General features: G+C 42.2%; 1 protein-coding gene across 1 annotated transcript; it reads right to left on the reverse strand.

Moving 5' to 3' along the window:
* Positions 1-9,268: 9,268 nt before the first annotated feature.
* On the reverse strand, positions 9,269-16,050 carry MANF (mesencephalic astrocyte derived neurotrophic factor). Its single transcript, XM_044656926.1, has 5 exons — positions 16,036-16,050; positions 15,831-15,921; positions 12,200-12,327; positions 10,818-10,959; positions 9,269-9,712 (listed from the first exon to the last, which is right to left on the reverse strand). The coding sequence occupies exons 1-5, from the start codon at positions 16,048-16,050 to the stop codon at positions 9,528-9,530; spliced, it is 561 nt and encodes a 186-aa protein (XP_044512861.1). The 3' UTR covers positions 9,269-9,527.
* Positions 16,051-18,124: the final 2,074 nt, after the last annotated feature.

The raw sequence follows: 18,124 nt of genomic DNA on the forward strand, positions 1-18,124 counted from the left end.
GGGGTGGCGGCGGCGGGGCCGGGGCCAGAGCAGGAGCAGGAGGAGGAGGCAGCGCCCCCCGGGCCGCCATCTTGGACAAAAGGACTGAGCGCGGCAGCCGCGAAAAGGCGGGGGAGGAAAGGCGCAGGGAGGAAGGGGAGGGGACAGGGACAGGGACAACGCGCGGTTGCGTCATCAAGACGCGCGGCTCGGCGGCCGAGGGAGGGCGGGTGCACGTCCGATGGGAGAGCCCTCCGCCTTTCCGTCACTTCCCCCAGATTTCCCGGGCCCCGGCCACCACTCGCCAACCGATTGGATCACGGGCTTTAGCGCCACCTCTTGGCCAGCTGGTGAAACAATCAGGCCGCTCCGGTATCAGTGTTGTCAGTCACCTAGGCAGTGAGGGTGCTCTGAAAGATGCGTCTGAAGGGACACTCTCCCAAGAAGATTCACTGTCCTTGCACAGCTAATAGACATATTTAAAGAGAGTCCGGAAGTTTGCAAAGAGCTTTACTAATTTGATCCTCACGACAGCCACGGAAGATGTTGCTTTTCAGTCGTGTTTCACCCTTCATTACCCTATTTGGGGTTTTCTTGGCAAAGACACTGGAGCGGTTAGCTTTTTTTTGACAGATGAGAAAACTGAGGCAAACCAGGTGAAGTGAGTTGTTCAGGGTCACATGGCTAAGAAGTGTCTGAAGCCGAATTTGAACTCATTTCCCCCCTTCTTCCCCCAACCCAGATTCAGTCCTTTATCCACTGCATCACCTAGCTGAATGAAATTGGTGGGAGATAGGTGCTATTTATTATTGACCCCATTTTACAGGTGAAGAAACCACGGTTGTAGATTAAGTGTCCTGTCCATCGCCACACACAGTAAATGCCCAAGGTAGGATTTGAACTCAGGCCTTCCTGATTCCAAGGACAGAATTATTTTATCTACTAGCTGCTTCCAGTTGATATTTGATGGTCTGCCCTGTTGCCCATGTTTTCAATTTTTGGAGGGGACCCACCCCTTCTCAGATCCTTCCCTCACCTAGGGGACAACATTTAAGAAGTAGAAGGGATCCTAGCATAGTGTAGGAGGGAAAGTAGCTTCTGGAGAAGGTCTCAAGGCCATACAGATAAGGACTAGCAATGGGGATTGGACTCCCTCATCTACAATGCTTCACTTAGCTTTTAAAGTCTCTGGGTCTCCTTACACTGCTTCCTAAGATAAAGCCTTGAGAAGAGTCAGTGTCCAGAGGCTCAAGGAGCTGCCCCAAGCTGCATCCTTCCCTCCTGGCACTTCAGTCTAACCTGTTAGGGAGGACTTGTGGATCCCCGGGATATGGAGGGGCTGGCCCATGCTATATGGAGGGAGAAGTGGATTCCCAAGGTCCCCCTCTCCCTTATGTGAGGGGTTACTGGGAAATTCTCACATCTGTGAGCTATAGGTTAGGAATAACCAGCTCATGCTGAGGGGGACCTGAAGTTTTAGCTTTTACCTTTGAGAGAAATGTGTTTAGGGAAGGGGTCTTTTACTTCCTACTCTCCCTTATAGAACTCCTGGGTTCTTGGGAGCACCTAGAACCATACATAATGGGGCAGCGGGACTTTGCTGCAAAGAGATGGCTGGGAGAAGGGAATGCTGTAAATGACCAAGTCTGAACAGAAAGTGCCCAAGGATTCTTCATTGCCTGGTGAGGGTTAGGGGGTTATGATTGTCAAGAACTAAGGAATTCAGTTGAAAATAAAGGGACTAGGGGCAACTAGGTAGCATAGTGGGTAGAGCACCAAGCCTAGCTTTGTGGAAATCCTGGGTTCAAATCTGGCTTCAGATAGTTACTAGCCATGTGATCCTAGGCAAGTCACTTAATCCCAATTGCCTAGCCCTTGACACTCTTCTGTCTTAGAAATGATACTAAGATAGAAAGCAAGGGTTTAAAAAAATAAAGGGACTTTGGAAGGAAATCGAGGCTACTAAGGGCTACTAAATGAGGCTATTCTACTACATCTAGATAGTATGCCTAGAAGAGGCATTAAGACCCATCACTACTGGCTGTCCAGATTTCCACTCACTTCTCATCCTTGAGTCTTAGAATCACCACCCATTAATCCTCATCCTACATTTGATCTTAGGAGACCTGCCATTTTGCTTTTCTGTAGATAGACTATCCCTTCCTACATGTTGAATGCCACAACCTTTATTTTTGGACAACTGTATGTATAGTGATGATCTACCCCGATGCTCTCCAACAGCCTGGAGGACATCTCTAAGCCCAGGTATATTTACTGAGGTACAAGAAACAGACTTGGCATTTTTGGACGTCATCTAGTCCAACTGTTTATTTGATAGGCATATTCTGAAGCCTAAAGAGGTTAAACGATATGCTTATCAGACACACAGAGCAGAGATAAAATTTCCACCCAACTCCTTTGATTTTTTTGTCAAATTCATTGTTAGCCCATGAGATCTTCTTGACAGGTACCATAGAGCTAATGAGATAACGAGCTAGGCCAAAGGTAGAGACGCCACAATTTAAGATCATCCAAAGTGCTTTTTCTAACTATTCTCTCATTTCACCTTGTCTAGAAAAAAGGCTGAACCTGTGAAATGATGGAAGTTGTCATCATATTTTATAAATGAAATGGAGTTAATGGACTTAACCAAGGTCATACAACTTAGTAGAACTTGCTCTCTCAGCCACTACTGCCAACAAGGCCTATAGCAATAATTCCCCAATTTTTTTTCTTCCTTCCAGAGCGGCTAAGGTCAATGTGTTAAAATGTAAGTGATGGGTTTTGAAAATACTAATGTTGCACTGAGGACAACCAAGGGATAGGATACGAGCTGCCTGAGGATTTTTCACAGCTATGGGTAGCTAGCAGGCATGAGCTCCATCCTTCTCCATCAGCTGGTGTTCCTGAGGAGACAGTTTCCTGAGAAATGGAAAAATGGAGAGAACTAGGATGGGTGAATGGATGGAGACCAGAATGGAGAGATTTGCTATCCTATTAAAGAAGCTACCGGTTCTAGAAGTTATTTTTTTTGTTGGTATTAGAAGTTATTCTATTTTATATATTTTCACTTTAAACAAATAATGTCACTTATTGGTGAAATTTGGTAAAAAGTGAAAGTGTGGAACACTGTCAATCCACCAAGGAGGAAATGGGCTAGAGGACTCAGAAGGGCAATAATGTCAATAGTCAAAAAGAAAAATGCCATTTTGCAAGGCATACTTAGAAATCGAAGGAATGTATATATCAATGAGTAAGATAGTCCTTTAAAGGAAAATGGGTCTCGATGTAGTAGGAAATAAAAACAGAGCTCATGAATTCCAAGCACAAGTGTGATAAAACCTCAAGATAGTCATCTGACAAATCCATGCCTGACATGTAGAGAGCTTGGGTAGAATGTAATGAGGGGGTCTTCTTAGGCTGGGGGGAAAGGTTATTCTGTGCCTTCCATGCTGCCTCAGGGCAGCAGGCCCAGTCTCTCTGCTAAGAATTTCGAGGGCATGTTGCTGGACTATTATGAGTTCAGTACTGACCAGGCTTTTGCCTATTGCCTTTTGCTCTGGGTTTACTAGTAATATACAGTGCCATGGTCTGTTCTACCCAAGCTTACTACTCCAAAGTTCTGTCACTCAACTTTCTCCTCTGCAGGCTTACTTACACCAGAGGGCAAACCTCAGTTTCAGACCCTGGCTTAGGCTAGGGAGAACAACACTGGCTCCCAGAGCTATGATCGAGAGGAGCCAGCTGATCTGGAGGGAGGGAGTACATAAGTAATGGTTGTTAAGACGTGAATATTATAATCTTGTGCCAGACTCATTGGCTAACGAGGCTACGGACCTCTAATTTTCTTCATTTATACACAGGTTACACCAAGATTTTCTCAAAAAATAGCACTTTTTGTGTACTTTATTAAAAAGTTCTCTGTGTACTCTAGTGAGAGACAGGATCAAGGAAAGAGTATTGCAAGAAAGGAGAGGTACCCCAAATTCCAAGGACGTCCCTTGGAAATTTGTTATCCCTGCCTGCCCCCTGCTTATCACGTAGGCATATCTTGGGAATTGTTACTTAAGCTACTAATGGCACCGATCTTTCTTTTAAGGGAAAAAATTCCATTCAAGCCAGCTAGAAACTATTTTCTTAGCCTCAGCCTCACAAATTTGTTACAATGGGAGACTGTGAGAAAAGTGCATATGTTTTGGTATAACCTTATTTCTGTTTCTGGGAATCACGAGCTGCCCAGTGATCACCAAGCCAGTTGGTGCTCAGAGTGAACAATCAATTTGTCTCCAAACCCTTTCTTAATCCATGCTCCCAACCACTGAGAGAACACAGAATGCAAAGCAAAGATGGTTCACCTTGTCATGAGGGTCACAAACCCCAGATCTGCCCACCACTCACCATCTCCCCGAGGAAATAAGTAACTCTTTGGAGCTGAAATAGGAACAAATATCAGTAACTAATAAAGAAAACCTCTCACATTTTTCTTCCAGTTTGTTGTTAATAGTATCAGTAAGGGGCAGCTGGGTAGCTCAGTGGATTGAGAGTCAGGCCTGGAGACGGGAGGTCCTAGGTTCAAATCTGGCCTCAGATACTTCCCAGCTGTGTGACCCTGGGCAAGTCACTTGACCCACATTGCCCACCCTTACCACTCTTCCACCAAGGAGCCAATACACAGAAGTTAAGGGTCTAAAAAAAAAATAGTATCAGTAATAGGGGCAGCTAAGTGGCTCAGTGGATAGTTGGGCCTGGAGATGGAAGAGGTCCTGGGTTCAAATCTGGTCTCAGACACTTCCTAGCTATATGATCCTAGTTAAGTCATTAACTCCAAATGCCAATCTTCTATCTTGGAACTTAGTATTGATTCCAAGACACAAGGTAGGAGTTACAAAAATAGTATCAGCAATGGGAGTTTTTTTTTATCTCTTAGTGGCTGCCCTGGGAGCCCCTTATTGTGTTCAGAGGGACACTGACTATAAGGCATGGAAATCTTGACATCAGAGACCCAACAAGAGCACGCAAGAGAGCTAGAGGGGATCTCTTTGGGAAAAGAACTTGAGGAAAATAAAACGGGGCAACATGGAGCACAGCATAGACCGACCATGAACCAGGGTGGTGACATGACCAAGAAGGAGTTCCTGGATAAGATTCTTGGCTACAAATCATCTAGAAAGAAAACTCTGAGCTCAATATCCACGGAACCCATTTGTGAAGGTTTTCAGAGCAAGAGACTGGAGAGAACTACATCCTGCCCCCAGCCATGACCCAAGCTTAGTGGACTAGGTTGGAAGCAAGGAAAGAGGTTTCTAATGGGGGCTCCCGGTAAATTTCAAGGAGAAATGGGGGCATTGATTCTGAAGACTCCTACCCTCATGGCCAAGAAATAAGGCTGACTTACTTGTTGCTAAGCAATTGTTTTGCTACTTACTATCCCCTTAAGTGCTGAGAGAAGCCTCCAGGATCCTGGGTCTATTCTGGGGCTTTTCTCCATGTCCATCACTGATGGGCTTCACAGCTCCCGACTTGTATAGCTCAGGACTTGCACAGCAAATGATGGCTTGACAAGATCAGCTGGGATGAGTTGGGATATGGAGGTTACCTACACATCACATAGCCAGACCCCAACAACTATGGCATCCCCTCTCAGGCCAGTTAGCTTTTTTTTTTTTTTTTAAACCCTTACCTTCCATCTTAGGATCAATATTAAGTATTAGTTCCAAGGCAGAAGAATGATAAGGGCTAGGCAATGGGGGTGAAATGACTTGCCTAAGGTCACAGCTAGGAAGTGTCTGAGGTCAGATTTGTACCCAGGATCTCCCATCTGTTAGGCTGGGCTCTCAATCCACTGAGCCATCTGGCCTGCTCCCCAATTATCTTTTTTAAAAATTAAGTTTAATTAATTTAGAATATTTTTCCATGGTTACATGATTCATGTTCTTTCCTTCCCCTCCTCCCACCCTACCTAGCCGATGCACAATTGCACTGGGTTTTACATGTGTCATTGATCAAGACCCATTTCCATATTATTAATATTTGCACTAGGGTGACTGTTTAGTCTACATTCCCAATCATGTCCCCATTGACCCATGTGATCAAGCAGTCTCCCAATTATCTTTTGATGTTAGCAGTGGCACAGTCTCATTAGAGGAGCCAGTTTTTTTTCATTTTTTAGAACCAGTTCCATGAAAGTCCTAAAACTTCCACGAGACCAGTGATTTGAATCTCACATTTTTGTGCTGTTATTGAAACAGAAGGGAACCATTTCAATAATGTAGGATTAAAACTTTAGTCTTAGATGATTTGATTAATTTTGTACACTTAAAAAAATTCACAGGTTTGATTTTTAATATCTAATGCACCCATGAAGTATATGATCCTACAAAGAAAGTGAAAGGGCAGAATGATCCCAGACATTAAGAAGCTCACAGGGAAAGAATTCATATTGCAGATTCAAGTATTCCTTCTTATTTGCTTCCTACCTCTCAGGAAATTATTTTAAACCCTTACCTTCCATCTTGGAGTCAATACTATGTATTGGTTCCAAAGCAGAAGAGCAGTAAAGGCTGGGAAATGGGGTTTACAGGACTTGCCCAGGGTTCACACCACTAGGAAGTGCCTGAGGTCAGATATGGGTTCTCAAGGGCTGGCTCTCAATCCTCTGAGGCATGTAGGTGCCCCCAGACCAAGGCAAATTAACAGTAAAGTCTGATGGCCAAGCAGAGATCTCTGGGGTCATTTCACTAAAGATCTTCCAAGTTTACATAAAAACATTAATAATTAGTATAATTGCAGTACCATCTAATACATATATGTTTTTTTCATAAGAGCTACTTTTTTTTTGTCTAAAGTTTTGCTGAAATCTTTGCTATTTGAAACATGACACCAATCTACCGATCTTGTAACTCTCATTAAAAAAGGAAATTGGTCAAGTTTTTTTGGGGAGGGGGAGTGGCCTATTATTGAAGAAACCATGTTGTTTGTGATCATTGCTTCTTTTTCTAGGTGTTTGCTTGTCATAATGATTATTTTTCCTCGAATTTTTTTAGGAACTAAAGTTAAACTCACCCTGGTGTCTGCAGTTTACAATCTCCTTTTTTTGAAAACTAGGCCATTCCCTTTCCGTGATCATTACTATAGTACTTGTCCAGCTTTCCCAAAATAGAAAGCAACTAAAAAATTCCCTGATGAAAAGATAAAAAGCAACAGAATGACTCAAAAGGGAAACATCAAAAAAAATTTAAAAACATCAAAAGGATGGAGAATCCGAGGCTCTACAGGGTGATAGCTCATCACTTAGAACTCTCAAAAAATATCAAAGACAAAGATGGGGGCGATGACAGCCTCTCTCTAAAAGAGCAGACTGACAAAAAGGACAGCTGATTTGAAACTCAAATTAAGCAAAGCACAAAGATTGGAAGAACACACGTGCAGTCTCTACAACATGGAGTCTGAGATGGAGAATAAGACATGAAGAAATCATATTAAGAATTATAATCATTTCAGAAAAACATTATGAAATGAAAAGCCTATATTCTTCACTAAAGGAAATCATTTAAGAAAATAGAGACAAAGTACAGACCACTAGACTTCATAGGACTCTCAGGGATAAGTCTCAAGTCATATACCAACTTCAAATAGTACAGCAAAGATAAAGCCCTTTATATGCTTGGGGGCTGGGAAAAATCTCTTTAAACTGTTAAACACTACTGGTTTATATTAAACTAAAAGGCAAAGTAGAATATGGTATTTTGAAAAGTAAACTAGTCTACCTAAAAAAAAAACCACCCCAACTTGCACATATCAATAGTCCTTTTTGCATGTCATTTTGGTTCTTTCATATTCAGAATTTTCTACACAGTGAAATACATTATATTTTGAGAAGGCAGTAGAGAATGACTCTTCTAGAAGGGCACAATCTGTTTTCACTTAGTAGAAATAATTATAAAAAAACATGACAACTTTCATACAGCAAGATCCTACATTTGGGCCAGTTTTTCAATTGTACTGTGCCCAACACTAGCCTCCATCAGGCAAAGTTGACTGCAGGTTATTGAGGTTAGGGCATAAATTCACAGCTGCTCTTTTGCTAGAAAAAAGACAGATCTAGAAGAACTATGACCCCTATTAAAACCAAGGTCCTTTTAATATATGTTCTAGAATCTGGGCTTGTACTGACCTTTCTCGAAAAAGCTCCTATTGGTTGTTGTTGGGTCACCACCTGGGTTGGGCAAACCCTGGAACTTTGAGGAGGCAGCAATAGCTAAACAAAACTTAAATCAGACTCTATTCCTTAGTACTATTTGACTTTGAACAAGTCTCTTCCTTTGTGGATCCATCTTGTCTTCCATATAAAGGTTTGAGACTTGATAAACACTAAGGTCTCTTAGTGCTATCATCCATTTTATTCATCTCTCTCTTGGCCTCTTCTTCATTGCCCTCCCCAATAACTCATTATACTAAGAAATAGCTTTGTCTTCTCTACACCCCAGGCTGAGACAATGAACCAGCTCCTGAGGGCCAAAGTAATAATATCTCAGGTAGATGGTTGGTGCCTCAAGTAGGGAAGACATATACAAAGCAAATGAGATGTGGCATGGAAGCTTCAAGTTAGCTACATCTTGGGTAAAAACTAGAAGGACCCAATTTTTCTTAATAAAGGCACCATTTATACTAATCTTTTTTTGGGTCTTGGAAGGTAGAGCAGATGATCAAACCAAAAAAATCTATTCAAGGAATTCAGTTTCCTGGGCATCTAGGAATTGGACCCCGGATTTCAAGGCAGAGGGAACATTTGGATAAACAAATATGCTTTACCAGTGCAGGGCAACTTCTGGTCTTGGAACTGTCTAGAGCCGTGTTGGAGAATCCATGGCATGTGTATCAGAGGGGACTGCTCCCTTCTCCCTCCTCCACATGCATGTGAGGACATTTCTCACATTACCAGCTCCTTTGCTCAGCAGCCCAATGGGAACACTTCCTCCCTCCCTCGTCTTCCATATGGCGTTGAGGGTTGTAGTTTGGGAACTTGGTCTCTACAAGGTTTGCCATCACTGGGCATTGATCTGTGACTTGGCTAGTATCACAAGTAAGATTTGAACATTCTTTATCATACACATACAGAGATATCTACCCCTCTAAAATGTACAAACATCAGATCTGACCATTTCTGTCCCTCATGTTCTAGGAAGTGAGCCAGGTCACTTTGTAATTTGGTTCTCAAGGAACAGTCTTAGAGGAAAGACATACTCATCAAAGCTGAGAATGGCACAGACTCTTGACAGCTATCGAAAACTAATTTTTTTAAAACTTTAATAAAAAAATCCCATACATATTGTGAAGTCCTAAATGAAGAAATAAAGGAAAACAACAAAATGAAGAAGAAACAGTACAGAGAGAGACACAAGGGAGCTGTAGAACCAGCATCTTGAATCAAGCCCCAGGTTTCAGATCTGACACCATCAGGAGCCCTCTTAAAAATAAATTACAAAAAGGTTGTTTGGAAACAGATTAAATGTGATTTCTTCTCAGATACCTACAAAGCTCAGTGCAAACTAAAGATCAGTCCGTGAACTAGCTGCCTTGGGGGCATATTTGGGCATCAGTTCATTAATTTTCCGAATGTAATCTGATTTTTCGGCACAGCCTTTACACATTTCACCCCAATCATCCAAGATTTTCTTCAATTCCTTAACTCGGAGTTTCTTCAGATCCACTGTGCTCAGGTCAATCTGTTTGTCTGGAGGAGAGAGATGAGGTAATGTTAGTAACTGAGAAGGAACATATAGCACCAGGTCAGCAGTTCCTGTTTTTATCCCTTTTTTACTCCCTCTCTTCATTAGCCTCTTCTTTACAGCTATTCTGTCACTTAAAAGAAGGCAGTTATACCACTTATCAAGATAGAATGCCATTTAAAAAAACAAAATAAAGTGTTTTTGTAACACAGCTGGCTTATAGGCAAAGGACCTGAGAGAAGACGTCAATTCCCCCAAAAGGCTACAGTCACTTATTCAATAAAAACCTTGTTGGGAGGGCACTGAGCTGGACACAGTGGTGAATACCAGAATGACTAGCCCTTTACTCTCCATAAATATATTTAAAATTAAAATGCCTGCTTCAGACAGTTAAATCAGCAACATTTGTTAAAAAACAATGTAGTGAAGGGGCTCTAAATTTGAAATATGCTTTTATAGCCAATGATAAACTGTGGAAATAGCTCACTAACTGGATCCTTTTTGCAGACTCTTTCAGAACACCAGGCAGCTTCTACAATAGGACCTGAAAGAAACTTCTTGTTATTCCTGAGAACTCAGGAAATGTTTGAATGCTATTAAAACAAATAGGAAAAACCCCTATATCTCTGCAAGAATACTTTTGGGCTTTGGTTCTAAGTCAGTCTATGTTTTTGTGACCAGGCTAATACTATGCCACAGAGTACTCCCAGAATTTTTTGTGGCTAAGAATTTCAGACCAGTGTGAGATCCATGTCCCACACTAAAGTAGCTGATGAGATGAAGCACCCATTTGAGATGAATGCCTATGCCACTCAGGCAGTCAGAAGAGCATTGGGCCATCCCAGTTCAACCCTAGCCTCAGACACTTACTAGATTGTGTGAGCAAGCACATAACCTGTCTGCCTCGGTTTCCTCAACTGTGAAACAGGGAGAACTATACCCACTTCCCAGGGCTGTTGTGAGGACCAAATGAGATAATCTTTATAAAACACTTACCATAGCCTGGCACACATTAAGTTCTTAATATCCCTTCCCTTCTCTTACACAAATGCTGGTTTCCTTTCTCCCCGATGATTGAAGAGGCCTCTAGAGGAGGGGGTCAAAACTCACCATATTTGAGCTCACAAATTTGACTGTCTTTCTTCTTTAGTTTCTCACAGATCTTCTCTACAGGGATGTGGTGGCTAAGAGGCTTTGACACTTCATTAATGATCTTGGTTGCTGCATCACTGGTAGCTCCAATGTAATAGCACTGGAGGAAGAAAGAATAAGTACTTAAGAAACTTTGACATCAATTTTAGCAAAGATAACCAACATACCAGCTAAGTCTGACAACATATGCAATGACCCATACCTTGACCTACTTCTTTTGGCAAAGAGAGGGAGAGATACAGAAATGTATCCTCATGTTTCTTCTTCAGGGCAAAACCTGGTCCCACATTGTTCAGTTTTAACTTTTTTTGGGGGTAGGACAATTACTTTTACAGATAGCAATCAAGCAAAATTTATTAAGTGCCTACTATGAGCCAGAGTACAGTGCTAAGTACTGGGGATAAAAGGAAAGGTAAAAAAAAAAAAAACAAACCAGCTCCCACCCTCGAGGAGTTTGCAATAACAACAGGGACAATAAGAAGCAAGCAAATATAGATGAAGCAAGGTACATATAGGATAAATAGGAAATAACTTAACAGAGGGGGTAGAAAAGGCTTCCAATAAAAGATAAGATTTAAATTCTGACTTAAAGGAAGTCAAGGATATCAGCACATGGAGTTGAGGAGGGAAGAGACAAAAAACAATAGTTGATATTAAACAAAGCCAAAGTTTTTCCTAAAATTCTAGTTCTATCTCAAATGTTTCTAGCCTTGGGCTACATCTTATTACCCTGTCTAAGATATCCTAGTATCTGTTTTGTCCTAGATAGAATTTCTCAAGTCATAATCATTCAAACTTTTAACAATCAGATCTCCAAAAGGATCTGAAGTCAAATATATCAGGCACTTATAGGTCAGATATATCTATATATACCTATATATTTTTTAAACATATGGATACATGTCTTGAACAAAAGATTAATGTCAAAGAGGCCTCCAAACCACAGGGAAAACAGGGGAAGCAGAGTTGAGTGTTAGATTTGGGGCCAGAGAACCTAGGTATACATACAAATATATATCTGACCATAAGAATAAATCCATTCTGACATAAGTGTATATATAACACATCCCAGAAGTTGTCTGAAGTCACAGAAGGTTATTCCAGTCTTGGATTGCCTTACCTTGCTTGATGACAGAACTATGGGGGGGGGGGGGGGGGGGGAAGTTGGTTGATAAAAGAACTGAACTTGAAGGCTGAACCCAATCAGCACAGATTAAATTCTTAGAATAGGGGCCTTCAGTACAGAAAAAAAAACTGTTTTATCACTGGGTTCTGACAAACTCATCTAGTAAATAATTTAAATACCATTTAGAGAAGACCAAGACATGGCATTTACTCACCAAACGGTTTTCTTTCCCTTTTGCATCATTGCAAAACTTCATAAGTTCATTTTCAATGTTGCTTGGGGAAAATGTGACACCTCTGTCTTTAAGGTCTTGGTAAAATTTTCCAAGAAAAGAAATGCATACTATAAAAAAAAAGAAAGGGAAAGTTATTGTAGCCTCATCTATGCTTATCCCAAATAGCCCCAGAAAAATATTTTCAAAAGACTTGCCTTCTAAGAATTAACTATAATCAGTTCTTTTAATGTTTAACTGTACTGAAAGACAGTAGCTTTTCTCATGTGTTTTTCCACTATACCATATATAACAGTTAACCTGGAACTAAATCATGCTAAGTATTAATGTGTTAAAATTATTCACAAAAGGTAATATAGCTACATATTGACATGGGTCTCCTGAAAGGATGATTATGTTTCTAACAGTGGCATTCTAGGTCCTGTGGTATGAGGAGAAAAATATAGCACACTGGCTGCCTGGTCTGCTTATTACTTAGGTTGGCCTACTTTGGACACCTGAGTATATATATTAAAGACCTGGTTGCAACTGAGAATTTCTATGAAGAAAAGGGTTGTCTAAAGTGAACAATGCATCAGAGACCCATAAATATCCTAACAGCTTCCTGATGCATGGGCTTTCTTTATGCATCATACACTTAATGATCTGGTTATCTGAGAGTCCTTTCTGGTTCTGGTTTTAGTTGCCCAACTAGCCCTGCAGCTTTGAGGATAGTGAAGTTCTCCTCCATTACCTGGATGGTTTTGAGAAATTTGTTGCTCACAAACTTCCCTTTAAAACTGATCCACTTCAGAATAAAGAATCAGAAACTCTGGAATTCCCCAACTTTGTAGTAGCCAAACTCAACAAATTTAATGGGTGCTTCTAGACCCGTACTTGCATGGGTATGAGAACCCAAGGCATTATAGAATTTTTGACCCAAAATGTCCTTAAGAGAGAAAGAGTACCCCACCCTTACCCCTATTTTACACATTAGGAAATAAGCTCAGAATGTAGAAGTGGTTTGTCCAAATTCACATCATTCAATTTAATCATTAAGTTCCTGCTTTCAAGGAGCTTGATAGAGAAAAAAGGACATATGGCTTATAGGTGTAGGTTAATATAAAATATATACAAATATACCACCTGGTCAGCACTAATCAGCTATCAATATAAAACCCAGAAAAGGTCAATATTACTCATAACACAAAGTAATTCTGGGCTGGGGGTGGTGGGATGGGGACAGCTTGTACAAAGGCAAAAATGCCAGGGGCACCTAGGTAGCTGAGTGGATAGCAAGCCAGGTCTGTACTTGGTAGGTCCTGGGTTCAGATGTGAACTCAGACACTGCCTAGGTGTGTGACCTGTCCCGGGGCAAGTTACTCGACCCCAAAATTACCATTCCAATACTTAGTATCATGCTAGGACAGAAAATGAAGGTTTATTAATTTAAAAAAAAAAAAAAAAGCAGAGATGCTAGAGAGAGGATGCAGCATTGTATAGCATTAAGTCAGTCAGTTGGATGCAGGATGGGGAATCATTTGAACTGAGAAAGTTTGGAGCCAGGCTGGGAAGGGCTTTTAAAATGGCGAACAGGAAAGGCTGTATTCAGTCTTAGAGAAAATATCAAACTACTGAAAGATATACCTCTAAACTCACTGAACCGCTTAAAACCCCTTCAAGTACCACCTTCTACATGAAGTCATTCTTTCCCTAAGTACCTTGTATGCTATTTATGTAGCCCAAATATGTATACAAACAAGTATACACACACATATAAATGTTGTCTGCCCAATAGAATGGAAATTCCTTGACAGCAGGGAATGTCACAGTTTTTTCTATGTGCCTTTAGTGCCTAGCACATTGAAGATACTTAATAAATGTATATTGATTCCTTATGTGGAAAAATCTGTGACTTTCAAGAAGTGTCACTTTGGTAGCTGGGCAGTGGATAGATTGGAGACAGGAGAAACTGGAAGCAATTAAGATAAATTATGAGGTTATTGTAGTTACACAGAGAAGAAGTGATGAGTACCTGAACTAGGTGAGTGGCAAGAACAGCTTTAATATGCAAGATCTGAGGCAATTCAAAAGGCCTTCCCAATGTGGAAACAGTTCAGAGCACTGCTTTGGGTGATGGGCTAATAATATAAACTGACTAAAAACATAACAGCTCTGCCAAAAGAGGAAAGTAGAAAATCTTTTTTAGAGACCCAGTAATAACAGTCTTTGAGTTACCAAGATATCAGTATGATTTTTCCTGACAGTTGCAGATTTGCACTGATCCACCCACATTCTTTCATCTTTTGCAACATCTAGGGGTGCAGTCTATGGTAATGGACTAGAAGAACACCTTCTAATCAGGGTCCTTTCCAAATAACAAACATTTACATAGCACTTTATGTTTTACAGAATGCAGCAAGGCACACTAAAGAGTGCTGGATCAAACTGTTTGACATTTATTTCACGGTCATGATTGTGGTTCTTAAGTTTTTCGGATATTCATGTTTTACTATTTAAAAGGAATTTGATGTGAAGAAAAATTTGATACTTTAAAAATACTTAATTTAGTTTTATTACGGTGTTAAAACAGTGTTTAAATCCTTCCTCTGCCACTATTTTTAACCTGTGTGGTTTTATCTCTTTGGCCAATAATTTCTCAATTGTAAAAAAACAAAAACAAAAAAACAAGGGGTCAGACTAGATGACCTTAAAAATTCCTTACCATCTCTAATTCTAGGGGCCTATGATTTTAATTCTCAATCCTGGAAAGCCTGGTACTACCTGTATTATTAGCCCCATTTTGTAGATTAAAAAGCCAACCAACCAAACTAGACAGGGTCGCATCCTCTTGCTCCTTTGTTATTAATAAGTGGCATAGCTAAGAGTTTCATTGGTCTTAATGCCGCAAGAGCCCTATTACAGAAACAGTTGAACGAGAAGATCAATCTCATCTAGCTTCAATTACAAGCAACCCTGGGATTTCGAGGTGATCAAGTATATCAGGTTAGGACAGAACTCTCACTGACCAGAACCTTTTGGCTTCCTCAAGAATTGCTCCCCTCCTGCCCTTTCTTTTCTCCAGACTTTTAAGTCCCAAGACCAAGTGCACACAGGACGGCCCTGTCAACCCCTTCCTCTTTTGAATTTGGAGTTGGGCTTTACTTTGTATGGTTTCTCCAGGTTTATAAAGGACTTCTCTCCCAACACTCTGGCTAATGGGTACAAGTTCAAATGGACTTTCTCCCCTATTTTCTGTGAGAGGATGCCTAGGCTCAAAATGCTGGGGCAGAAGGAAAAACTCGAGAACCTCTGAAGACTCTCCGGGCAGAGACGGGGCGGGGAAGAAGCTCATCTTCAGTGACAAGTGAGTCTCAGTTTCTCCTCTTGTATAATGGTGGTGGGTGACATTTTCACCACACTTTCTTCACCTCCACTACTAAGCCGGCCATGAGGCCCTTTCTCTCACTCTTCCCTTCCCCGGTCCAGGCCCTCCCCAAGGCGAGGCCCGGTTCCTCGGGTCCCCTTTTCAGGGGCAGTCCCGCCCCAGCCCAGCCCGGCCAGGGCCACGGCTCAGGCACCAAGCAGCTTCGGCTCCCTCCCCCGGCTGAGCCAGCGCCTCTGTCGCTCTCACCTTCGCAGTCGCCCGGCCGCAAGGCCCGGCTCCCGCCCGGCAGCACAGTCAGGGCCAGCGCCACCGCCAGCCCGTGAGTGGCCAACATCTTCTTGCTCCCGCCGCCGCTCGGACTGATCTGATCCCGGCAGTCAGGTCTTCTCCAAGCGCCGGCTTCAACACCGCCGCGACATCTCATTGGCTACCCCTCTTCGCTCTTTCCTACGTCCAGTTTTCTCATTGGTCACGGCCTCACAGAGCCCAGACGGGCGGCTCCACGACGCCGTTTCTTATTGGATTGCGTTGTCATCGGCTCTCAGCCCGGGACAGTTGGCGGCCGCTGATTGAAGGAGGGCGGGATATAGGGAAAGTGGCGGCTCGGATAACCCGCTTCCCGGAAACGGAACTGGTGTGAGGGTGGCCATCTTGTAGAGGGGTACCGTGGTCGTTGCTCCGCCTAGTGGAGGGCGGACAAAAGCGAAAAAGGGCGGCTACGCTGGATGGGGAGACGCTGCTGCCTAGTATGTTTTCCTCTGAATGTTTTTGATTGGACATTTCTTGGACCTCATATCTTGCTTTCCATTCTCTTCCCCTGCCCATATTCTACCTCGGGCTGATTCAGTTAACGTCGGTTACGCGCCATACCCTAGTTACCACTCACTACTGTGAGCGCGGGGCTTGAAAGAGGGAAGACCTGAGTTCGATTTTAGTCTCAGACTTGTAGTAGCTGTGTGACTGGGCACGTCATTTAACGCGTTCCTCAATTTCCTTATCTGTAAAATGGGGATAACAATAGTTCCTAACCCTCACAGAGCGTGGAGACAACAGTTATTACTAGCCTCTATTTTTGCAGATGGATAAACTGAGGCTCAGAGAGGTAAGCCAGTGCCTTTACCACCGTGTCTGATGAAGCATTTGAATTAAACTCCACGTCCAGCACTAGCGAGTAGGCCAATCTGCCTCTTAATAACTAAGTGGGGAACAAGACCCAGGTTTCTAGACTTTGTCGGCTAGGAGACCGGAGTCCTTTTCCTTACTTTGATCTGCCCCAAGGCAGGACATCTCCCCACTCTGTCATTTCAGTTGATGCAAAGTCCTGCACTCCTCATCATGTTCTCTCTACTTTACCTCCCGTTCTTCAGTTGGTCCTTTAACCCTAGTCTCCTTAGCCATATCGTGTGCGCACGCGCGCGCGTGTTGGGGGGGGGGGAAGGAGGGACACTCCCAATTCACATTTCCCTTCAAGAATCATTTCATTAAGCTGCCAACTCAACTCTACTTTTCCTCCTTCAATTCTGTCCTTGTTAAAAAAGGAATAATAACTGGTAAAGTCCCCAAAGGCCCATTCTCTCCCTCAAGATAATTTATTTTATCTGTAGTTATATGTGTGCCTAATACAGGATGTTAGCACCGCTGGAAATAAACGGTTGGTTTTGCATTAGTTGATGCCTTCTTCCTCCCAACTCTCTGTCGGCTAGCCCCGGCTTTCCCCTTTGCCTCTGGCTTATTGCTTCAGCTTTTCTAGCAGCTTCATTCTAATTTCTACCTTTTTTTTTTAAAGGCTCCTTGTTTCTAGGAGATGATAATTATAAAGGCTTTGCAAACCTTAGGGCGCTTTATAAATGCTAGTTATTGTTTCTATTGTCACATCCCCTTCAGAGCCACTCCTGCTCTTATTGGCTGGCTGTGCCTCCAAAGGCAGCTCTATTATTCCTCAAAGTTCTTAGGCTGTTTTTAGTACTGTTGCTCTTGAGACCCCACTGATTCAGCCCGAAGTCTCAATGGGCTTTTAAGAAAGGCTACTTACTGAGGAGGTTTATTAGGAACTATAGTAGTTACAAAAACATTCCCTCCAAAAGAGGAGTGCATGCCCCACCTACACATATAAGTGTGTGTGTGTGGGGATGGGTTTATACTTAGAGTAGAAAAATAGTGTAAAGAACACAAGAGGCCAAAGGGTAAACTCACTGGTTTCTAGAAGTCCTTTTCCCTTTGTGAAACCTTCACTAAGTCCCCTTAGGTGCACCTCTCTTCTGGCCTCTGAAAATTGGTGCCTTGGCTTGTCTATCTTGAGGTTGCTTTTTGGTCACCTTCTGTAGCTACTATTAGCACTCTGGTGGACTCTTCTTCTAACTAACTGATGGGACTTCAGAATCTCCCAAACTCACATAGTCATTTGGGGGTTGGGGGAGGAAGAATGCATAGTTTCTATCAATAAATTCAAGGTACTAGACCTAAATAATGTGTGTGTTAAAAAGTATTGAAGGATCTGACTGCTAATTCCCTGTCATCAGTCTTTGAAAAATCAAGGAGAA

Source organism: Gracilinanus agilis, chromosome 1, assembly GCF_016433145.1.
Source record: "Gracilinanus agilis isolate LMUSP501 chromosome 1, AgileGrace, whole genome shotgun sequence".
Lineage (NCBI taxonomy): Eukaryota > Metazoa > Chordata > Mammalia > Didelphimorphia > Didelphidae > Gracilinanus > Gracilinanus agilis.

Coding starts and splice junctions, on each gene's coding strand:
- MANF (XM_044656926.1), bottom strand. Junction 12,328..15,830: donor GCGGCCGGGCGACTGCGAAG/GTGAGAGCGACA, acceptor TTTTTTTTATAG/TATGCATTTCTTTTCTTGGA. Junction 10,960..12,199: donor AAGGGAAAGAAAACCGTTTG/GTGAGTAAATGC, acceptor TTCTTCCTCCAG/TGCTATTACATTGGAGCTAC.